General features: G+C 39.3%; 2 protein-coding genes across 2 annotated transcripts; one reads left to right on the top strand and one right to left on the bottom strand.

Moving 5' to 3' along the window:
• Window positions 1-6,569: 6,569 nt before the first annotated feature.
• On the top strand, window positions 6,570-17,800 carry naalad2 (N-acetylated alpha-linked acidic dipeptidase 2). The gene is made up of 20 exons (XM_066699273.1): window positions 6,570-6,592; window positions 6,829-6,934; window positions 7,799-7,901; window positions 8,166-8,352; window positions 9,833-9,934; window positions 10,051-10,176; window positions 10,275-10,461; window positions 10,616-10,709; window positions 10,853-10,948; window positions 11,508-11,593; window positions 12,266-12,385; window positions 13,033-13,115; window positions 13,440-13,503; window positions 13,675-13,742; window positions 14,506-14,597; window positions 14,742-14,832; window positions 15,561-15,825; window positions 16,096-16,177; window positions 16,422-16,514; window positions 16,883-17,800. The coding sequence occupies exons 2-20, from the start codon at window positions 6,853-6,855 to the stop codon at window positions 17,070-17,072; spliced, it is 2,211 nt and encodes a 736-aa protein (XP_066555370.1). The 5' UTR covers window positions 6,570-6,592; window positions 6,829-6,852; the 3' UTR covers window positions 17,073-17,800.
• Window positions 17,801-18,508: 708 nt separating this feature from the next.
• On the bottom strand, window positions 18,509-23,635 carry LOC136746647 (cysteine and histidine-rich domain-containing protein 1). The gene is made up of 11 exons (XM_066699274.1): window positions 23,387-23,635; window positions 22,375-22,424; window positions 22,213-22,269; window positions 21,846-22,009; window positions 21,208-21,311; window positions 21,037-21,095; window positions 20,877-20,947; window positions 20,366-20,471; window positions 19,866-19,985; window positions 19,623-19,685; window positions 18,509-19,409 (listed from the first exon to the last, which is right to left on the bottom strand). Exons 1-11 carry the CDS (start codon window positions 23,448-23,450, stop codon window positions 19,251-19,253), a joined length of 1,017 nt encoding a protein of 338 aa, XP_066555371.1. The 5' UTR covers window positions 23,451-23,635; the 3' UTR covers window positions 18,509-19,250.
• Window positions 23,636-25,147: the final 1,512 nt, after the last annotated feature.

Genomic DNA, 25,147 nt, shown 5'->3' with positions numbered 1-25,147 from the left:
TAGACGTGGACGGTCACTACTGAGTTTAGGCGATATTATTCGTGCTATTCCAACTCGTTCACGTTGTCCGGCACTGTCACACTGCTCACACACACACACACACACAGAGATGTCACACAAAACGCGACAAAGTCAGCAGTTTCCAAATCGACCCTATTATTTAAAATATATTCAAACTCACCATATACGTTTTCAAAGCAGCACAATCCGTCGGTTGTGGTTTGATCAGGCCATAATAATGTTAGCAATGTTACAATTTCCCAAATGACTAATGCCGGGGTCACACTACACGATTTTAAGCCCGATTTGGCCCTCACGACAGATCGGCTCTGATCGTCACAGGCCGCTGTCGTGCAGTGAGATCGTAAGAGTTTATTAAACATGTTTCATATTCAGAGTACAGAGTGGTGGAGAGACAGCGGAGTGTGCAGTGTGTGCGGAGTGTGCGGAGTGTGCGGAGTGTGCGTTGTGTGCGGAGTGTGCAGTATGTGCGGAGTGTGCAGTGTGTGCGGAGTGTGCGGTGTGTGCGGTGTGTGTGGAGTGTGCAGTGTGTGCGGAGTGTGCAGTGTGCGGAGTGTGCAGTGTGTGTGGAGTGTGCAGTGTGCGGAGTGTGCAGTGTGTGTGGAGTGTGCAGTGTGCGGAGTGTGCAGTGTGGAGTGTGCGGAGTGTGCAGTGTGTGTGGAGTGTGCAGTGTGTGCGGAGTGTGCAGTCTGTGTGGAGTGTGCGGTGTGTGCGGAGTGTGCGGTGTGTGTGGAGGGTGCAGTGTGCGGAGTGTGCAGTGTGTGCGGAGTGTGCAGTGTGCGGAGTGTGCAGTGTGTGTGGAGTGTGCAGTGTGTGTGGAGTGTGCAGTGTGCGGAGTGTGCAGTGTGTGTGGAGTGTGCAGTGTGCAGTGTGTGTGGAGTGTGCAGTGTGCGGAGTGTGCAGTGTGTGTGGAGTGTGGAGTGTGCAGTGTGTGTGGAGTGTGCAGTGTGTGCGGAGTGTGCAGTGTGTGTGGAGTGTGCAGTGTGCGGAGTGTGCAGTGTGTGTGGAGTGTGCAGTGTGCGGAGTGTGCAGTGTGTGCGGAGTGTGGAGTGTGCGGAGTGTGCAGTGTGTGTGGAGTGTGCAGTGTGTGCGGAGTGTGCAGTGTGTGTGGAGTGTGCAGTGTGCGGAGTGTGCAGTGTGTGTGGAGTGTGCAGTGTGCAGTGTGTGCGGAGTGTGCAGTGTGTGTGGAGTGTGCAGTGTGCGGAGTGTGCAGTGTGTGTGGAGTGTGGAGTGTGCGGAGTGTGCAGTGTGTGTGGAGTGTGCAGTGTGTGGAGTGTGCAGTGTGCGGAGTGTGCAGTGTGTGCGGAGTGTGCGGTGTGCTGTGCAGGAGATACACCAACCACAGCCGCCAACACACTGGCACGAAGAGTGACGCGTCCATAGGGGGCAGTGTCGCATTGACACTACCATCTACACACCACGAAACGTGATTTCTATGGTGCATTTACGATTTTATGGATGTAAATGAACACATACTGTTAATGACATGTTACAGAAACTACACGCACACACATATAAATTGCATCCTGTATGTGCAGATCTATGTTGTCTTGCTATAGTTGGCTAGAGACTTAACACTAGAACATACATACACACGTCTCGCGTATGTGCATTTCTCCTGCATATCCAATCTTATATGTTACTAAATATTTGAATTAAATACATATATGGCGTTTTTGATATTATTATTATTATTATTATTATTATTATTATTATTATTATTATTATTTCTTGGCAGACACCCTTATCCAGGGCGACCTACAACATAAGTGCAATACAAAGTGCAAGACTACAGTTCAGTACAAGGCATACTGCTCAAAATGAATGAGCTATAATATATTCTCCTGCAACCGCCAGACCCGCAGTTTATGTGATAGGGTAATAATATGGGTTTTGTAATCAAATTAGTAATTGTGAAAGATGTATAATCATGTTGATCGGTGGAACACGCTATTTGCTACACATCACATATTAATTATTATCATTATTTATTGTATTAGATTTGCACTTGATATAGCGCTCGTCTGATCGGCTCAGCAAGTTTCTCGCTTTCCTTTGTAATTCAATCCTGATCATGTTGCAAACCCGGGTCTCTGGATCAATGCCTTGATCATCACTGTCTGATCCTGATGCTAATTGTTCATTCCGTCCACGGAAAGCAAAGTACATTTTACCTTTCGTCCAAAATTGCCAAGCACGAAATACGTGGGCATTTCGTGGGATAAAATGTGAATTATATTCACGAAATGTGCAGTTCGATGGACAAAATACATTGTATGTTGACAAATGCGATTTGTCAGAGCCGCGGCTCTGGGAATATCGCAGCGCTGCCTACCCAGGGCCACTTACAAAATACAAGCGCAATACAGTGCAAAAATACAGTGCAGTTCAAGGCATAAAACATATTACAAATTTCAGTTTACATATTACAGTGCAATTCAAAGCATAATACATTTTACAAATTCCAATTTACACAAGTGTATACTATATATATATATATACACTCACCTAAAGGATTATTAAGAACACCATACTAATACTGTGTTTGACCCCCTTTCACCTTCAGAACTGCCTTAATTCTACGTGGCATTGATTCAACAAGGTGCTGAAAGCATTCTTTAGAAATGTTGGCCCATATTGATAGGATAGCATCTTGCAGTTGATGGAGATTTGTGGGATGCACATCCAGGGCACGAAGCTCCCGTTCCACCACATCCCAAAGATGCTCTATTGGGTTGAGATCTGGTGACTGTGGGGGCCAGTTTAGTACAGTGAACTCATTATCATGTTCAAGAAACCAATTTGAAATGATTCGACCTTTGTGACATGGTGCATTATCCTGCTGGAAGTAGCCATCAGAGGATGGGTACATGGTGGACATAAAGGGATGGACATGGTCAGAAACAATGCTCAGGTAGGCCGTGGCATTTAAACGATGCCCAATTGGCATTAAGGGGCCTAAAGTGGGCCAAGAAAACATCCCCCACACCATTACACCACCACCACCAGCCTGCACAGTGGTAACAAGGCATGATGGATCCATGTTCTTATTCTGTTTACGCCAAATTCTGACTCTACCATCTGAATGTCTCAACAGAAATCGAGACTCATCAGACCAGGCAACATTTTTCCAGTCTTCAACTGTCCAATTTTGGTGAGCTTGTGCAAATTGTAGCCTCTTTTCCTGTTTGTAGTGGAGATGAGTGGTACCCGGTGGGGTCTTCTGCTGTTGTAGCCCATCCGCCTCAAGGTTGTACATGTTGTGGCATCACAAATGCTTTGCTGCATACCTGGGTTGTAACGAGTGGTTATTTCAGTCAAAGTTGCTCTTCTATCAGCTTGAATCAGTCGGCCCATTCTCCTCTGACCTCTAGCATCAACAAGGCATTTTCGCCCACAGGACTGCCGCATACTGGATGTTTTTCCCTTTTCACACCATTCTTTGTAAACCCTAGAAATGGTTGTGCGTGAAAATCCCAGTAACTGAGCAGATTGTGAAATACTCAGACCGGCCCGTCTGGCACCAACAACCATGCCACGCTCAAAATTGCTTAAATCACCTTTCTTTCCCATTCAGACATTCAGTTTGGAGTTCAGGAGATTGTCTTGACCAGGACCACACCCCTAAATGCATTGAAGCAACTGCCATGTGATTGGTTGGTTAGATAATTGCATTAATGAGAAATTGAACAGGTGTTCCTAATAATCCTTTAGGTGAGTGTATATATATATATATATATATATATATATATATATATATGAGGTCTTGCATCAGGATTGTAAAAGCTGAGAGCAGACAAGATGTTAGGTCACAGTCAAGGGCCAAGGGAAAGGGAGCACAGGGGAAATCAAAATAATATGAATACTAGTAACGCAAGGCAAAAAGTATTACAAAACATTGTATAAGTGCTATCTTACAGGACAGTAAATGGCTAAATTACAAGTACTGTCTGAAAAGATGTGTCTTGAGTAAGCGCCGGAAGGAGGTCAAGGACTCTGCTGTTTTGACTTCAGTGGGCAGGTCGTTCCACCACTTAGGGGCCAGGGATGAGAAGGAGCGGCTCTGGAGGAAGGAGAGTGCAGAGGAGGCAGAGTTAGTCTTCTGGCACTGGAAGACCACAGTGGTCTGTAGGGGATGTATGGAGAGACGAGGGACTGAAGGGGCCCAGGATGGAGCCTTGGGGTACGCCTGTGAGGAGAGGTTGGGAGGTGGATGAGGAACCTCGCCATGTCACTTGATAGGTCCGGTCGTTGAGGTAGGAGAAAATTTGCAGATTTAGACATTTAACAGATTTTAACAATTTAAAAAGTGGATTATTGATCAGATGTTTAATGTATAACTTGCTGTAGATAATGTCAAAAGTAATATCCATTACCTGACATATAACTCATTTTCAGAAAGCAACTTTAGGGTGAATAAGTAAAATTAATTTAAATTATTGCATTTTTTATACTGTACTATGTCTTACATAAACAAGATTGTGATTGTAATTTTGTTGTGTACTTAATAAATTACTTAATTGGATGAAGGCATCTGCTACATGTTTACAATAGTAATAGTTTATATTAAATGTATATTATGGTTTCTCTGATTATGTTGATTACCTCTGTTAAATTCATGTTTTGTTGAGCTTTAATAGGCCAACGTGTTGGGTAAAACTAACACATTAGTGTTCATGAAAGAACACATTATTTGTGCTAATATTCCTACACACAACCAGTGTAAAGTTTAACACAAAATGTGTTGTCCTTATAAATAAATATATAATAATATATAAATAATTTCAACATTTAAACCAAACTAGTAGTAGAGGTAATATCCATGGTAAAGTATAGAGAGAACTACAATAATTCATCCCAGCACTAATTACCATGTCATATGTTGTTTTCATGTATTTACTTATTTATAGGTCCATTAAGATAGTGTAGGTAATTATAATATAATTAAGCAATGCTGTCACTAGTTACATCAAAACAATGAGAAAATCAGTTTCACAAATTGCAAATGAGAGAAATGTAACATTGTTTAGTATATGAAATCACAGGATATCGAAACTTAACATTTTATGGTTTAAATCAGGATATTCCCTCAAACTAACAGGGAATGGTGAAAACTAGTCAAATCTGACATTTAATTCTTCCTTTCGTCGTATCAGCACTGATGTGTTTTTGTCTGCTGCAGTCATACTGTTGCTGTCGAAACTGAACTGTTGTATTGAATAAAGCTGTAATAACTGGTAGAAAAATAGCTGTGATGCAAATTCAAACAGACCGATATGTCCAAGGGAGATACTGTTGGCAAAGAGCACGAAGAACAAGCTCACAAATGACACTGGACCCCAGTGAGATAACACTTGAGAGGCGACGGTGCCAGCAGCAGCAGCAGCACAGTGACGGACGTGACTGCTGTGCAACACTACGCGCCTCCGGAATCCGGATTGATAACCCTGTAATATTACTATTGTACTGTTGTGAGCAATAATTAAAATCATATTTGAAACAATCTGACACATATCTTCATTATTTACTCTTCGTTCTATACTGCTGTCTTGGCATTTGGCTTCCTAAAAGTCTGCAACGGACTTTAAAATAGACTTGATTAATATCACAATGTAGCTTCAATTGACAGAACGTGCATGATTTATATTTAAACTGTCTGTAAAACAATGCGAATATAGTTTAATAAAGATTGCCGTGAAGCTAACTGACACTCACACAGGCGTGCATTGCGGTGAGTCCTGACCGGTGCACGCGTCAGCAGTCAGGGAAGCATTGATTAAGGAGACTACTGGGGACTTGATCCAAGTCTTCAAAATCATGAAAGGCATCGACCACATCAAACCAGAGGAGCTTTTCCAGATCAGCAGGGACACACGCACCCGGGGACACAAATGGAAATTGGGCTTCAAGGCATTCAAGACAGAAAACAGGAGACACTTCTTCACACAGAGAGGCGTCACAATCTGAACAAACTCCCCAGCGATGTGGCTGAAGATGAAAGTTTGGGAACATTTAAAAACAGACTGGATAGGATCCTTGGATCACTTAGTTATTAATGGACACCAAACGAGCACGATGGGGCGAATGACCTCGTCTCGGTTGGACACTTACGTTCTTATGATCGCTTTCATGTTGCGCAGACGTCCGCAGTTCTGCACAGATCTGCGAATCCCACCGATCCCATTGGTGGAGCAGCGCAGACCCGCGTAGAAGTGACATGTAAGGCTGCATCTTTATTAAATTGATTTGTTTCCTCTCTGTTATGGGGGGGTGTAGTGGAACAGAATGGGATGAAAATCGGGAAACCACGTTAAACGGCAGTGGCAGAAATCAGCATCCCCTGTTATAGAGCCTGCGCGTTCACGACAGGAGCTGCCGAGGCACTGTGCACACGCCCGTGTAGTGATCGCTGTGCACATGCGCACAATGCAGGGACGCAGATTTCTATGGGGGACTGAGGTCGAGTTCGTGTAGCGCAGCTCTCTGCTCCACCAATGGGATCGGCGCAATTCTGCAGATCTGCGCCGAACTGCTGCGGGAATCGGCGCTAATCGAACGCAACGTGGATTCTGTACGATACCAGTTCAAACAAAATCCATACATGCAAACATACATACATACATACGATCTGCAGCTGTTGTCATTTTTGCAAACGTACACAACGTTTTGAAATGTGGTGGCCTGTTGTTTTGCGACAGTTATTCTTAAACATTTACACTCCGTAGGTACACAGGCGTAAACTTTAGCCACGCCCCCAGACAGCTCCCATTGACTCTCTCTCTCTCTCTCTCTCTCTCTCTCTCTCAGCTCAGCTGGTGTCAGTGACAAAACATGGGGAGTCAGAACAACTTTTTCAAATGGTGTTGCTTGTTAGTAGCTGTTACTGTTTTTTTTCTTTTTGGATTTTTAATAGGTAAGTTTTTTTTATTGTCTTAAAGTGTTCTTTTTATTTTACAGAAACAATGTTGCACAGTGAAACGTCGGCATCCATGCATATATAGAAGTATAATAGTAAAGTATACGTACATGTTACGTAATCTAATCGAGGAAAACCTGTTCAGTAACTTGAGTGTTTTAGACAGTAGGTTTCTTCTGCTCCAGTGGACTGAGTGGGGGAAACAAAACATTCAAATGTTGCGATGAGACAATCGAAGTATTAATCTTTTATATACAAATACTGCAAAATGAATGGAAAGTGTCTAGAAATTAACTTACATGTGATATGACTGATGACAAGGCAGAATGTTTGACAATTCAAAAGAGATTTATTGGCATGACAAGATAAGACAGGTATTGCCAAAGCATTGACAGCAAACAACTAGAGGTAACATATATTATGTTAAAAAATTATACAGGATACAGATTGTATATTTACGAGAATAATCATTAAAAGAAAACATTTTTAAAAATAAATACACAAATAACAATAATAGTATTTTTTAAAAAGTACAGAAAACACATTTAAAAGAACAATGATAGTTACATCTACTTGCTAAAGCAAAGCAGAGTCAAACTAAACGACTATCTGTTTTGGAGATCTGTACATGCAATGTACAATGTAACTACCAACTTAACCAAATGTCGGAGTACTAACTAACCACAAGCTGAATTCACAAATACCTCATAGACAGTGACCACCTGGTCGACCTGGTTAATTATTAAAGCAAAGTCAGCAGCTTTGCTCACTGGATGTTTTTTGTTACCCTAGAATCAGGTAGGAATAATCATCACCCCCATATGTATTGGCATGCTTTTGTCTTTTTCCTTGCTCTAAAAGGAAGGTTTGCCCAGCCCACAGCCCACAAAACACATTCCCAACAAAGCTACCTAAAAGGATTGCTCAATGAAATGAAAGCCGAGAACATCAGGCAGTACCTCAGGTATGATGCATTGGCTGTCATTCCCTTTGAAACAAAGTATTTTTTCTTTATTTCTCCTAAAACAACACAGTTACCCTTGGCAAATAGTGAGCAGGTGGGTATAGGGTTCAAGTGAGCTCAGATGGAAAAGGTTATATCTCTTCACCCAATAAAAATGTAAGCATAATTGAAGAGTTCCTGCTTTAACAGAAGCCTTATTGATGCAGTGCCTCGGCCCTTTATACATGTAAGGATTGATAATAGTTTTGTTTCTCTTTCCCTCAGGAAGTTCACTCTGCTTCCTCACCTGGCCGGCACAGAGCAGAACCTGCGCCTGGCCAAGCACATCAGGGATGAGTGGCTGCAGTTTGGACTGGATTCGGTGGAAATTGTCCCTTACGATGTTTTGCTGTCCTATCCTAATGAAAGCAACCCAAACTACATCTCTATCATTGATAATCTAGGAAAAGAGGTACTAACTAAAATTATGCATATTATATTGCCCCTTTCTTTCCCCCAGGTTGGGCATTTCTACACATCATTGCTCTAAGAGAGGCACACACGCACACACCCACACACCCAGTGCTGTGTAGGGAAGCATGCCCATGATATCACACTTGGATACAGTGTCGCAGGAGAAGAATCTTCCATTTCACTTGCTATTTGTAGGCATTGCCGTTGCTGCTGGAAGTTAAAAACCATGAAGCTATTGGAGACCCCTGGTAAAAACATACATTTCACAGTGTTCATAACCATTACCTGTGCCAGGTATAATACATATTTGTACATCATGGGTGAATGGGAATATCTTGTTATCTGGTAGTTTACGACATGCTATTTAAATGTTTTGTTTAAATTGAAAATGTTAATTTAAAAGGCTTAAGGGTTATTGAGTATACTTTTATTGTAAATCTATTTGTTAATATAGCCAATCTTGGCTAAAAGTCCCATAACCAAGTATGTAAACATAGCATTTGTCTGTTCTGTTTACTTACAATATTATGAAATGTTTGTAAACCATAATTCTGGCTGAGCTTTTTAATAATGTCACAGAAGCTCAAATTAATTGTTTGCATTGTGGGCTCTGTACGCAGTCTGGGCAATAACAAATTAATGATGCGGTCTCTAAATTGGAGCCCGCATACAGTACATTGTCAATTTAACAAAGCAATGGCCACTATTTAGGAGAATTGCTTAATTATGTGTGTGCATTAAATGATGTTCCTGTTTTAAATACAGTATCTGACTTATCTTGTTTGAAGACCACAATGAAGTTGATTTTTCTCCTGTTGCTCTGCCTTGTCAGGGAAACTGATAATGTGGCCAAACACAGTAGTAGGCTACTTCTTTCACTCCTATGTACAGCTAACCTCTTTAGTGATTAAATCAACAATGCAGCATAGTATAAACCCTCAAAACCAAATATAAACATGTTGGAAAATATAGGCATTGGCATGTTCCCAGTACTTACTACATGTTATCATAAGTTGAATGTGAGTCAAATAATGGACATTATGAAAGAATGAACCCTACAGGTAGAAGAAAATATTTTGCACTAAAGATAATCTGGAAATTATTACTTAATAAAACCAAATATGATGCTTATAGAAGCACAGTGTTATTCCAAATACAATAACAGGCAAACAAAATGAGCAACATAAGGAGTGTTTTTGTTACTGGCACACACTCTTGTCTCTGTAAAAAGCTATATTAAAAAGAGTAAAGTAAAAGATCTGACCTGACCATTTGTATTTCAGATATTAAATTATGGTATTATTTTTTATGGTGGAATTGTCTTGCTGAAAGATGTAGTCGTACAATTGTTCTGCAATTAATTTGTTTTTGTAATATGGAAAGAGACAGATTTTTTTTATGTTATTCAGATTTTTTTTTTTTGATAATATAAATTTGATGTTTATTTTAAAGTGTATTTTATTTTTGTCTGCTTTTAGATTTTCAATACCTCCTTATCTGAGCCCATCCCTGATGGATATGGGAACATCCCCAATATTGTGCCCCCCTACAATGCCTTCTCTCCCAAAGGTCAGCCGGAGGTAATGGAAAAACATTTGAGACCTTTGTACATTAATAAATATTGAATATAAAGTTTTACTAACAAGGTGGATTTGTGTTGATTTTTTAAATATGATTTTTAACTCTTTTCTTTCAGGGCGACCTGGTGTATGTGAACTATGCACGGACAGAGGACTTTTTTCAGCTGGAGCAACAGATGGGGATAAACTGTTCTGGGAAAATTGTCATCGCAAGATACGGGAAAATCTTCAGGGGCAACAAGGTGAGAGTCTGTAGTAGTGACAAAACCATTGCTATCCCCAGTGTCTATTTATTGTGACCAAAGCATGCATGAAGTGGGTAATTGCTCCTGTTTTGTAGGTGAAGAATGCGATCCTGGCTGGTGCAACGGGTATCATCCTATTCTCGGACCCAGCTGACTACTGTGCTCCGGGGGTGGATGTTTACCCCCATGGCTGGAATCTCCCAGGAGGTGGAGTCCAGCGAGGGAATGTATTGAACCTCAATGGGGCAGGAGACCCACTAACGCCAGGCTATCCTGCGAAAGGTGTGTACAGAGCACACTCATGAAATACTGAAGTCAAATCTCTTTATACTGGTAGTTAAGAGATTAGTATGTTTGTGGTACACTCTGAGAGGACTGACTACTTGTTCATAAGATTCAGCCTCCAGAATTTTGTTCTATTTTTTATTTTCCACAGAATATACCTATAGATCCAATATAGATGACGGGGTTGGTCTTCCTAAAATCCCTGTGCATCCCATTGGTTATAACGATGCCGTCCATTTACTCAGGTAAGGGTGTGCATGGGGGGGTGGGATATGTAGTTTCAACTGATGTGAAAGTTTCAGGTTGTGAAGACCAATTAACTGGCTCTGGATGTGACTGGTATTCTGTGTGTCATAATGACTAAATGTGTGTGTTGCTGTGTCGACAGAAATATGGCTGGGAATGTTCCTCCGAACAACTGGAAGGGGGCTCTCAATGTTTCATACAAAACTGGTCCAGGTTTTGCTGGAGAGTTTGCCACACAGTAAGGAAGATTTTCTACCATGTCCACCTCACAATGTGTGTATCTGGCATGGACCTTATCCATGTTTTAATTTTAGAATAATTAAAGGCAGGAGATTTGCAATTGTTTTCAGACGGCAAAACATCAAACCTCAAGACTGCAACTTGAAAAGATACATTTACAGGCAAACGTAACCTTAAAGTGCAAATATCTATGACTCATTTGTAAGTAAATCAACATGTTTTTTGCTTCAAAAGTAATAACAAGTGTTTGAAACCTGTCTAGTTATGTCACCAGGGTCATGCCTTACACTGTTATCAAAGACTGTTCAGTGTTCGGGAATGATAAGGCAGTTGACACTCCCTTACCTCTTATGTAAACGTATGTTTGCAGAAATAGGTCAATATGTCTAGCACCTTTAATGGTATTCTAGAAGACTAGTATAGTAGAGGAGTATTGTTTATTTATTCTTTGTCTTTTCATAGAAAAAGGTACATTAAAATACACCGTAAAAATCTTCTTTTAATCATTGTTTGCTTGCATTGTTTGCTTTATCCCAACCCACTTTGTACGTGCACAGAAAAGTCAAAATGAACATCCACACAAACAACAAGGTCACCAGAATATACAATGTCATTGGCAAACTTCTTGGAGCTATTGAGCCCGGTAGGTTTTTGCATAACTTTTTTGTATTATTATTTTTTCTTCTAGTTTGTTACAGTTTGCTTCCCAGTTCTGAACATTCCAAGGCCATTCAATTATTCCTATCTGACATGTGATAGATCTCATGACTTACCCAGCCATAAAAGACCTTTGTTCACCTGAGAGTCATACTCATTTCTCGGCCTTGTTCTTCTGACCCTTTAAGGAGTGGACTAAAATCTGCTTCTCTTCATCTTGCTTTCCTCTTGCATGTTAATATTAATAATAATATGTAATAATGTTATGTAATACCTATGGAAAAGAATAATAAGACTGTCTGTGCCACACAGGCTAGTCCATTTAAAGCACATTGTACTTTGACTATTGTAGGTTGTCAGGTCATGTCTAAGTTGTACCACTGTAAGCCTCTGTAGTACTATTTAAAAACACTGCTTAAACCTTAAAGAAGCTAGAGGTTAACTTAAATTAGCCACACCATTAAAAAAATCTGGAGAGGTTTGTATGAATACTTACCCAATGATTGTGTAAGTGACAAAATTGACTGAAATCAAGTTCTTAACTTTCCTCCCTCTCATCACTGCTGTCACACCTCTGAGATTTGCTGGCAAGATTTCTGATTTCTGATTTATTTCCTCTCGTTGCTCATGCTAAAATACATTGAAAACTGTGTGACAGACAGATATGTGATTCTGGGAGGACACCGCGACTCTTGGGTTTTCGGAGGGATCGATCCCACCACAGGTGCGGCGGTCGTTCACGAGATTGTAAGAAGCGCAGGGAAGCTTGTGAAGGAAGGTGAGTTCGGTCTTCTACAGAAAACATAGATTTAAAACCTTTTGTAATAGGACTGTGAAAACATACCTCCAGAATCAAACTTCCCCGTGACACTGTAGGTCTCTCTGCCAAGGTTTACTGAATTAATTGGAAGTGTGTCAAAGAAATGGAGCTTCACTTCAGGTTTGGAGAAAATAAGTCTAGCAGTTTTTATAGGAAGTGGCTCAAGTGAGCATGAAACTACACATTTCCCAATATGGTGATCGTATAGTTAATTCCATATTCTAAGGAAAGTTACAGCAAATGCAGACGGCTACAAAAGATTCAGAAACACAAGATTGCGATTTGACACTTAGGCTTATTTTTAACTGTCTGACCCACACTTGAGCCTTCTGCACGTACTCAACTTCAACAACAAATCTGAGGCTTAACATTTGACTGTAATGTCATTTTTGATGCTTTGGGTAATACTTTCCAAATATAATGGGCTACTCAGGCAGTCTTCTGAATCTGTGGTGATGATTAGTCGTCTGAGTTGATGGAATAAGTGACTTCAGTATTCAGATGTTTTCAGATATTTAATCATAATTCTAACAAGGTTTGGAGATATTATTTGAAAGTGTTACTGTATATTATTAAGCACAACAATTTTCTGTTTTTTTCCTAAGGGTGGGGGCCCAGACGGACGATGATTTTTGCTAGTTGGGATGCTGAAGAATTTGGCTTGTTGGGGTCTACAGAGTGGGCTGAGGTATCTGACACAAGACTGTCACAAATCTTTTAAAATCAGTGTTTTTTAGCTTATGTGTAATCATTAATCATATGCATACAAGAAATGAAAAAAAACTGCATGTTCAGTTTGGTCAAGTATTATGTACTCATTAATGTGACTGTAAAGTAAAAACAAAGCATTATAAACTGTAAGGATTATGGTACAAAAGTCCACAGTTATAAATATCATATGACCACACTGGTTTACTGCCATCATTTTTGTCCTTTTCTGTTCTAGTATCAGTTTATTCACCCACACTTGTACACAGGCTAAAAACATTGTTTATTTTGTGTTTTGTAACAGGACAATGCTAAACTGTTGCAACAAAGAGGTGTAGCTTACATTAACGCTGATTCTGCTATAGAAGGTGAGACCGTTTTCAAGATTTCTTGGTTACACAGGCAATAGAGAAACCACAATCATACAGAGTCAGCAAAAGCTTCAATGAGATGTCATTCACTTAAGCTGGATTTTGTCTGGCTTTTTAAAAGATGACATGCTGTCTGATTTGTTTTTTCGTGTGCTTCGTATTACTCAGGTAATTACACACTGAGGGTTGACTGCACCCCTTCACTGCACACTCTGGTGTATGGCCTGACCAAAGAGGTGAATTTGCACTTTTATTATTATTATTATTTATTAGCAGATGCCCTTATCCAGGGCAATTATCACATGTATGATACGATTATAGTTATTTGACATTAATCTTAATTCACTTGTTAAATGTACTTCATCAAATCCTGAAGTGAAATAAAAAAAAATAGAGGTGAAAATCCCTATCTTTACCTCAGTTGTGACCTATCGACATTGATTTGAAAAGGTTTTGGAGTCAAGTGAACAGTATGAATAGTGGGTTCTGTGGAGAAGTCCAAGGATCCTCCAAAAAGCTATGAAGTGCTTCAGATATGTTTTCAAATGCATTTCTGAGATAGGTTTCTGAGAAAAAATAATAAAGGAGAAGGAGAAACCATTCGGATTTAAACAAAGTAATAGCCTTTGTGTAGGAGGAACTATCGAGTAATGGCCAGATGCAAGGCTATCACTGGGTGTATATTTGTGCTATTCTCAGAAAATAACCCCCCCCCCCCCCCAAGAGAGGGGAAAAAAAAAGCACTCCCTACGTGGCCCTCATACATTTCCATATGAAAGAAAGCTTTGTGCACATTATGCAATGATGAGTTTCATATTAAAAACATGGGTTCCATTTCTTGCAGGATTATTTTCTTAATTTCCATTACATTTTTGCAATTTCTTTCCATATAGTTAACTTAAGAGAAAGAACAGAAAAGGGAACACTGAGGAAATCTACAGGAAGAATTTTGTATGCTTCCTTTGCATTTGTAAAACAAAATACTGTATCATTGTGTAGATTTCCAGTCCTGATGAGGAATTTCAAGGCCAGTCTCTCTATGAAAGCTGGCACAAGAAAGATAACTGGACAGAGGATCGAGATGCACCCAGGTAAACTTATTCAGGTGGCCGGAAAAATAAGATGACTATCAAGTATAAAAAGTTAAAAATCTATTTAATGAGCCTTGCAGTAAGGCAATGTGCTTTCAGTTACCGTATAACGCATGTGTGGAATGTTTTATTCTCTTTGTTCAGAATCAGTAAGCTTGGTTCTGGCAGTGACTTTGAAGCGTATTTCATACGGCTTGGAATTGCTTCTGGGAGAGCAAGATACACTAAAAATAGGGTAAGAACTATCTATCTTCTCATACACAGAAGACATTTTAAATGCATTTTTTTTTTTTTTACATAGATGCTTCCTCCAGGACGCAATACAGAATACAATTTTTAAACCATAAATCACGTTTTTAAATATAAATTGCTGCACTCAATTATTAATTTATTTTGTAATAAAACAGAATTTCACACACACATACAGTGCCTTGCAAAAGTATTCACCCCCTTGGCATTTTTCCTATTTTGTTTCAGAACAGGTGTATATATACTGAGATCATGTGACACTTAGATTGCACACAGTTGGACTTTATTTAACTAATTATATAGCTTCAGATCTTATTTATGGGCTTCATAGCAAAGGACGTGAATACATATGCATGCACCACTTTTCCGTTTTTAATTTTGTAGATATTTTTCATTTCACTTCACCAATTTGGACTATTTTGTGTATGTCCATTACATGAAATCCAAATAATCCATTTAAATTACAGGTTGTAATGCAACAAAATCGGAAAAACGCCAAGTGGGGTGAAGACTTTTGCAAGGCACTGTAAGCCCAGAAATAAGACCAATGACATTTCCTGTGCAGGTTTTTACAGGTCATCAGGTCTAATGATTAGTTTCCACAGCAGGCTTCAGTATTCAGAGTGTAAAGTGTAAAAGTTGTTACTGCTTGTCTTTTTATGGAGACTGAAGAAACATCACTCAAATACAATTGTCATGTTTGTGTTTATACAGAAAACAGCGAAGTACAGCAATTACCCTGTGTATCACAGCGTCTACGAGACGTTCGAACTGGTGGAAAAGTTTTACGATCCGTCCTTTAAAAGGCTGTTGGCTGTGGCACAGGTCCGCGCCGGGCTCATCTTCCAGCTGGCCGATGCCCTGGTGCTCCCGTTAGATTGCAACGAGTATGCAGGCGCCTTGAGGAAATACGCAAACAGCATCTTCAACCTGGCCTCACAACACCAGTCTGATCTGGTCAAGTATGGAGTCTCATTCGGTCAGTTGGTGTTTATATGAGTTTGTTTTTCTGTTATAGTCAATAAATACATAATGCTAATGTTATAAAAGCCTCTCAGTAATGTCCCCAACCAAATTCTCAAGACAATCATATTTCATTTACTGCATATAGGTGGTAGTTTATTCAGATTGGATTCATACAAGAAAAGATGTCTAGGTGTTAAAAGTGTTAATAAGCGTATCATTATTGTCATGTTTGATGTCGATGTATATTTAATGTTTTCTATGGGGTGTGTGGGTGGGGGTCTAGACTCTCTGTTTTCTGCAGTTGAGAACTTCACAACAGCTGCCAAAGATTTCCACGACCGTCTACAGCATTTAGACACGACCAAGTAAGACCTTTTTCCACAATGGTTTGACAACAATTTCTCTGATCTTGTCACACCTTTACGCTGCTTGTGGCAGGATAAGACAATTAAATTGTATTTCTAAATGTAATCCATTTAATTAATTTTAATTTTGGGACTACACTACCGATTACAATAATGTTAATAAGGACACTTGATTATGCATCTAAAGGGTTGATATTAATGGATTTGTTATTGATTTGTTTTTATAACCTGTGCTCTACACTAGCCCATTGAAGGTCCGAATGGCGAATGATCAGATGATGTATTTAGAACGATCATTTGTGGATCCTCTTGGATTGCCGGGCAGACCCTTTTACAGGTAAGAATGCATTCCTGAAGTCTTTGTCCAGGCCAGTCAACTGATCTGTTCGTCAGTACTTACTGAGTCACTCTGAGATTCAAGCCTTTGTTCTGTTGAACTGACATATATGGTTGCAGGGAAACAACCATCCATCGTGTTATTGTGAAAAACAATCTTTTTTTCCTAACCCCTTATCTGCAACTGCCTTCAACTGGTTTCCTCTGTTCTTGGCTGTATACTCTGAATTAATTTCTCCATTCAGCTGGAAAGGGGGAGTCGACACATTTTTAATGAATGTATTAAATCTATAGTACCTTTGCTTTGCTTCCTTCCTTGAATAACTAACCCTACATCCAAAGCTAATCTATTCTTCTTGAATCTTACAGGCATATTATATTTGCTCCTAGCAGCCATAATAAATATGCAGGGGAATCTTTCCCAGGAATCTATGATGCCATGTTTGATATCCAAAATGCTCAGGATGTGCCCAAAGCCTGGGAAGAGGTCAAACGACAAATCAGCATTGCAGCTTTCACTGTCCACGCTGCTGCCATGACTCTTAATTCTCCAGCGTGAGAAGGGTGACTGAAATCACGCATATCATGCAATCTCTGATATTCAGATTTTTAAACCTATTCTGTGTGAAGTCACAGTTCTCACTGACCTTTGGTTTGGCAGGAAACAAATCATAGACTATTTTATCACAAACTATTCAGAATTCCCCTTAGATTGTGAACTCAAGAGCTAGAACAATATACACATTATCAATATAGTAGAATCTGCATTAAATGTACAAATGTGTAACAATACAGATGTATTGTACAAATTATGTTCTAATTGGTATCCTCTTAATATTATGTTAAAAGAATCCCCCATCTTTGGAGCAAATTGCTGACCTCCACTTCAGACACAGTGTTGCATTCACAGCCTGGTAGAGGAACAAAATATTGTAACAAACAAATAACGGCAAATGGATTAAATGTTTCTTTCTGAATTACAAACAGGATAGGTTTAGTTTATATATACAGTTACTGTATAGGGGTAGAATTGGATCAGACATGGTCATTTTATATTTACATGAAAGTGTCTATCAATGCAGCTGTATGAATGGGTAACATTGCTTCTTGGGGGTATTAATCGATGATCGGCCTACATCCTATCCAGCGGGAGTCTTGTGGTCTGTTTTAAAAGCCTCCGATGGAGAGAGAGGCCCATCACTACCACTTACTGAAGCTCATTGAGGACTTGTAACATTTGTAACTGGGGTACACAGATCCTGTACTCTCTTTACACTCTAAAGTGGTTTGTAACATTTGTCCAAGGTATACTTTAAAAAAAAAAAAAACTCCTTAAAAATGTTTTGGAAAACCACTACATTTTATTTGTATAAGTTGTAGGAAAAATAAACTAATCTGAAGTAAGAATAAACTGTGTTTTAATAAACAATTCTGTATTTCTAGAATACAGAACAAATGTTAACATGCTTGAAAAGAATGAGCAACATACATATACAGTATGTATGAGGACATCTTTCAACAATATTGTAGTACTTTTTGCAACATATAAAATACCCTGAAAATGCAATGTGGTGGAAGCCACTGTATTGCCTCCTTAATAAACGGAGTGAAATAGCTCACTATTTGTAATAATGGAAATGTTTCAACAGATTCTGCGTGTGTAGTAAATACTGGCATTTCTTATCATTCCTCATGCTTTTCAATACAACAAGCAGTTCATTTTGAAAGAAAAAAAAAAAAGTTGATAGCAATTTTCTATTTCCAGACTAAAGTATCATAAGTTAATTTTAAGGACATGCGAATTTACCAGAGATGCATTCCCACTGACTAACACTTACATATTGAAATATTTCCATATCAAATAGAAGGCAGATTACTGAATGTAATCAAAGACTGAGAACTAAAATATGCTGAAATGAAAATAATTCAAAAGTTCAAGCGTAGCTGATTTTACTCTGCCAATCCAAAATAATTTAACATCAATCTTGCCCCAAAAACAGTTTGTTTTAAATTTTATTTTAAGGAAGTTGTATTTTGGTTACAGGGTTTAATAAGTGTTACACCACCTGTGCAAAACTATTTCACAACTAAAGGCAAGTCCTGAAAATCTTTGATTACATAAAGGTACGATTCATATAAAGCCTTGTTTCTTTAAATGCTTCAAGTACAAGTTTGTTTAATTGTAACTGGTTTAATAATTATGTTTAACAAAACTAAGGAATGTTTAGCTGAATCCTGAACGTATACGATTTACTGCCAGGATTCATTCAAAGAGCTGGAGGACAAACGCATGATTTTCCAGTCCTGTTGCATTACACTAAAACAGGATGCTTGTCAGTGAAAATGCACCTTCATGAGGCATTAAACAACCTCCTCAGTCACACTGCAAACTAACCCATTAGGATGGAATGATAGAAAGGAAAGAAAACGTTTATAGAGGCATCAAAATGCACAGAAACAAAAGAAACTGAAAATTTCATGACACAAAGTATTGTAAAGAAGTCTAACACGACCTGTTAACTAATTATGACCTATTAGAGAGGCTCTTCTAGATAACTTCCTCTACATTTGGATTAGATGCTCTGAATCACTGCTAAATGCGATATTCAACAGAAAGCAGAAGTCACAAGCCCAGGAGGGTTGTCTGGGTTTGCATTAAGTCACTTCCATACTGCACATGTCCCTGCCATCGCTATAAGCTCATGCTGTGATAAAAGCTCTCTCTGCTGCATCAGTGTTAATCCTCAGCCACGCCGTTCTCTGGCTCTCTCTCCTTTGGCATGATCTTCACAGGGGGCAGGTCCAGCCGGGCCCACGACATCGGCTCCGCCTTCTTCAGGGCGATTTCAATCTTGGTAGCAGTCATATTCATATTGCTTTTGGTCATATCAATGACCTGAGAATAAAATAACACCATTTACACACGGCACTAACACCAGAATGATTGGTCTTAATTTGTCCTCATTTTAAAAGTTCAACGATAAGAACACTTCTGTTTCTGAATGAACATTACAATTCCGCATGTCCTTACACCAGAGGCATATATAGGCATATATATGACAGCAGCATGAAATTAGATATTTAAAATAATATATAAACAAATACTTACTCCCCACAAGCAAATCTTCTGATCAAATTCCTTTTCACCTTCAAATATGATGTGGATGTTTAGCTGTAATATAACAAGACTATTTGAATACAATAAGTCAAATAAACACGTTAAGGTAACAATGCTTTTAAGTTTCTTAAGGGACATCATGTAGACTCCAGCACAATATCCAATCTTACTTAGCTGTAATGTATGTAAATATATTTAATAATACAGAATTAAGTTCAGGTGCAAGCATCTCACCAGAGTGCTATTTCCTTCCGCATAGCTCTGCTCCGGGATGGAGTTTTTGGCATAGATTGAAATGATCACTTGACTTCCTGTCTGATGCCAGTCAAATCGACAGGGCACAATTTTCTTCCCCTAAAAGATGATTCAAATAAAACGGGTAGAAAAGCAATGTTACCACAAAATAATAAATGATGAACATGTAAATGGAGAGTATTTATTAGTCTCGGCACTCTCTCTTTGACTGAATTAAGTTCTGTGCTGTAAACAGGACCTCTGAGGAATAGCAGCGTCTGACAAGTCTCACCTTTTCCACCAGAATCAGGGGCACACCACTAAGTTCTATTGGACTAACTGTGCAAAATATCACATTGTTCACAGCATATTCTTAACTCCTGCAGATTCAAAGTCCTGTGTTCGTTACATGGAAAGAAAAACTCCTTCAAGATATACACACCACGAACTGGTAGTGGAGAGCATGTAGAGACAAAGTGTTTTTAAAAATACAAACTTACGGTATCCTTTTTTCTCCACAAATGGTTTCCTTTTGTACATCCCTCTTGAGATAAAAAGGTGTTAAAATCAGAGGTTCTCCGCTTGCAGCAGCTCCAGTACTTCAACCTTTCAAAGCAGAGGAAAATACATAGATTGACTTCAGTCATTATTTCTGAATGACTCCCCCTGTAATAAGTTCAGTTCACACAGAGAAATGATCTTCCAAAACACAAAACCCTTCATTGTCACATCCTTGGAGTAGAACTATCTGCCATCAGATAAAATCACAATGATGCCATGGAAAAATAAAAAACATTCCCTTGGCTTTCAGCACAAAAATTGACATTTCCCCTTCCATAGGTGTTCTACTACTTCTACATAAAGTCCAGATATCAATGTATAGTAGGAACTTTTTATGGATTATTAAAAAAAAATGAAGTTTTCCTCTGGACTTCATTTACTTAACAAAGACTTTGGATTAATCAGACAGACTACCAGAGAACCTCAAATTGCACAGCCCGATGGCCTTACCCTTCATGAAAAATAGGAACACCAGGGTGGTACAGACAGGTCTCTTCATTGCTTTCTGGCCCAGTGAATGTCTAAAATGTCAGGACACAGATTTTAGTAAATATTATGTTGAGCAAAAAACATTACACACACACGAGAGAGAGAATGTGTGTGACATTACCTTTGAACATCCTCCATTTTTACACGATGTTCCAATTTTCACTTCATCCCCTTCGACCTCTGATAGACAAAATACAGGGCAATTATTGTTTTTATGATACGGAATAGTAGTTTTCACAATACGGTAGAGTAAATAAAAAACCTCAAACCAACAAAATGTGGCAGCCCTTACCGGTCTCTTTTGGTCCATTGACATCCATTAGTTTTAATTTTTCCAAAGACTGTTTCAGTGAAACGGACACTTTCTGTTGCAGTCGTACAAAAGGCTCATCAGGACTAGAACACAGCAATGAAAAGATGTGTGTTAACTAGGTGTAATTCTGCATTTAGAACATACTTGTGGAAGCTTTACCAACTGTAACAAGTTACAAATCCTATAAGGCAGTGATTCTCAGCCCTGCTCCTGGGGCATCACTGTCCTGTTGGTTTCTGTTCCAGCTGAGCTCTCCATGACTTTATTGAAACCTTAATTGAACTAATAATTTGCTTAATTTAACATTCAAATTCATTAGCTTGCAAAAACTTTTGAGAATTCAACTTTCAACTGGAACAAAAACAGGACACTGGGTCTCCTGGTGGAGGGTTGAAAACCACTGCTATAAAGTGGCCTACCAGGTGCTAATTATTCTTGAATGACGAGGTGTTGTACAGACTTACACTACCATACAGACCCACTTCCACAATTAAAGTATAGTCTATATATTCATAATTACACACTAAATCAAAACGTAAGTATACATCCATGATGCAGTGGTGTTTCTGTAATGTGAACAGCTTTGGATAAAGACATGAATGACAAATAACCATTACCTTGGTCTCTTGATTGACTCCACAGGCTTAGGGGCTTGGATCACATATTCATTGAATTTTGGTTTCAGGTCCTCTCCGAAGTCTTTTTTCTCTCCAGATGTCTTCACATCTGGTTTCACTGGCTCTGGAGGCTTCTCGTTGTTATGCGGTCCCTTTGTGCAACCCTTCAGTCACCAACCAGAACAGAAAACACTGAATCAAGAATAGAGCTTTGATACCTTATAAATATGCATTTGATGAAAGGCAAGCAACTATGCTACTGATTTCAGAAACAGGAAACACTAATTAAACCAGAGTGACCAGAAACAGAAGTAACATTTGATGCGATTTCCACATTGAAATAAGGCAAATCAAAAACTGTACTTACTGCAATGCTTAAAAAATCTGAAAAGTCTGTTGTCCGTTTTTTACAGCAAGACCACCCCTGAATAAATTACATAAAAAATAGGATTAATCATTTACAGTTGGAATTTTGGTTCCTTACAGCAATGAAAGGCTTTGTAAAACTTGAAATCCCAATAATTCGTACCTTCAGCGCATCATGGAAAACCGGTACTCCGGGATGGTAAGTACAGGAACCTGGGGAAATAAATATTGAATGTCTTTAGTAAAGAGTACTGCAGCAAATAAAGCCATGTTAATGTGTATTCAGTCTTCCATTACCAGTACATACTTCATATTAAAAAAACAATCACTTAAACAAGGTGACTTCCTCAACAAACACAATCTTAAAAATACTGTAATTAGCATCCAAGTTGTTTTTCGTATTGCACAGATAATTCACTGCAGAATGCCTTTTAAATAAAGTGAGCTCATCCTACACCTCCAGCAGTCATCATTGTGCAACACTAGTCTTCGTGACGTCATGAATCGTGACGGGAACCTAGGTCGCGTTCTAGTCGCGCAAATCCCCGCAGTTCTGCGCAGATCTGCACAATCCCAGCGACCGCATTGGCGGAGAAGCGCAGATCTGCGGACATCTGCGCAACACGAACGCGACCCTGGTTAACATCCAGCCCGACTCGGATCAGCAGTGAGCGCCGAGCAGAGGCACTACAACACGGGCATTTATGAGCTGCCTTTCGCATAGTGGGGAATGCCACAATCATGATACACCCCGAGATCAAACCAACATAAAACACGTATGCCCCAGGACAGACATTAATATATGATTGCACCTGCATTAAGTAAAGACAGAATGGATGCAGAAAATGGGGATGACCTTTACACAAATCTCTTCCGGTTTAGGAAAACGTCCCCCTCTCTAAAGAACATGTCATTTTAAAGAAACTTGATTTTATCAGACGTCTGCATTTAAACTAAAGATACGCATTTTAAACCTACACGTCTGTTAGAAATGCCGTTATCTAAAGCACAGAGCATGCTTGCGATAAAAGCACACTCCTGACAATAATAACTGATGGACCACTCATACACTGTTACCAGGGAACTGTTTAGCGACAGATATATACAAATCGCCGTCCATCTTCCCACTGAAACACCTGCACTCACACGTGTTTTAGCATCTTTTCGTCACTTACCTTCGGGATTCTTGTCTGGGTCAAAGCGTTGCCCGCAACCCTTATTGTAACACAGCAAAGACATGTTTATAAACTCAATCACTTCATAAAATCTCGATTTAAAATAAGCGCCACGGAAAGGTGCGATCGCAAAAAAGATAGAAAAGACAGTGAAACGGCCTTTATTTGGCGTCTCAAGCCGCCTCACAGTCGCTCACACAAAGTGCAGCTCTGCCGCAGAGGCTCCTTCCGCCGGCGCTCACACTTCCGCACAGCGCCGGCACCGTTCGGCAATCTTCGCGAAAATTCGAGTCGCTTGTTTCGGAAGACTTCGTCGCAAATCGGAAACTTGTCAAAGCCTCGCAAGTCCTTCGCCGAAATCATCTAATCTCAAATAGTGACGTCTAGCGGATTTTTACGGTTGCGGGCGAAAGTAATATAATTCCTCCTTTGCAACCATGTTATCTTTTGATTCATTTAGTTTAGCTGGCTTCATTAAGCTGTACTTCTTCGGTAAGATGTCTGTTCAAAATTGTATATTGGTCAGACTGCTGCCAGGCGCTTAGGACCATATTAGTTACTAGCAGGCATAGATATAAAGTATTTCCAGATAAATGCAGTAAAACTGTTTTTTATCATTCACAGCTTTTTTTGTACTTATGCGTGGATTTTAGGATTTTAGGGATGGGATGTGAATGTTAAAAACTAAATGTCAACACTAAGGAATCTTGCAAAACTATTTTGAACATATGAGCAATGCAAACAGACCTGAAATTATGAAACAGGTTTGATGATTCACTTTTTGTTCCATATCAAAATGCCCATGCAATTACCTGCACACTGTATACGTATTTAATAACCTTTTCCCGGTGAAGATTGAAAGGACCAGCCCTTGAGGTTGCAGAGGATGTTGTAAACTGTATAAGCAAGGAAATGAGCCCCTGAGACACTGACAGCACAGCAGACACCCCCATCTCTCCCTAAATAACACTGCAGGAAATGAAAGCTCAAGAGTGCACAAAGCACAGAAAGTGGCAGGTAAAGATGATCGTTTATATACTTTTATTTTAACCTACATTTAGTCTTTCCCCAGACTCTGTAGTGTATTTGGTGAAAGCGAATCCAGAGTTCTTATTTATATTAGTGTTATACTCGTATTAGTAATGGGGATGCCATCTCTAGAGCAGTTGGGAGGTCTGAGAGGTTTCATTGTGTGAATCTATTGCTTTAATAAGGACTGGATCAATACTAAGTGGGTTGGGGAATAGAATTGGGTGTGACTTAATAAGTAGAATAAGTCACACATACTTCATTCCATTTGTATTATATTTGATCATTTATAACCGACATATACTGTGATTTTATGTATACATTTCACTATGTGTCGTGAAAACGTATGAGCACTGAAAAAGTATTGAGCCATTTTCCTCTGGAACATGACATGAATTCTGCGCAGGTTTTTGCCAGTATGTCTTTGAAGTGTAGTCAGTTTGGGGACTGTGGGAAAGCACTGATTTTTCAATGTTAGCTAGTAATACTGATACCTACCTACTTACAGAATCTAATAATAGCCAGAATCTGTACCCTAGCCAACACCAAAGTCTGAAGTTAACTATACGTTTTCAGCATAAATAAAACCATTACAACAGTCTGAATCTACTGAATAGACTCATTCAATATCCTTATTATTGTGAGATTATCTCAGTTCTCAGGGTGGTCCGATCCACCTGTGAATTTCACAATTTCACCACCAACTGTTAACAAATGAATGATACTTCTTTC

Source organism: Amia ocellicauda, chromosome 3, assembly GCF_036373705.1.
Source record: "Amia ocellicauda isolate fAmiCal2 chromosome 3, fAmiCal2.hap1, whole genome shotgun sequence".
In the NCBI taxonomy this organism is placed as follows: domain Eukaryota; kingdom Metazoa; phylum Chordata; class Actinopteri; order Amiiformes; family Amiidae; genus Amia; species Amia ocellicauda.
The sequence above is the reverse complement of the archived record's forward strand: the minus strand, read 5'-3'. Positions and strand labels throughout refer to the sequence as shown.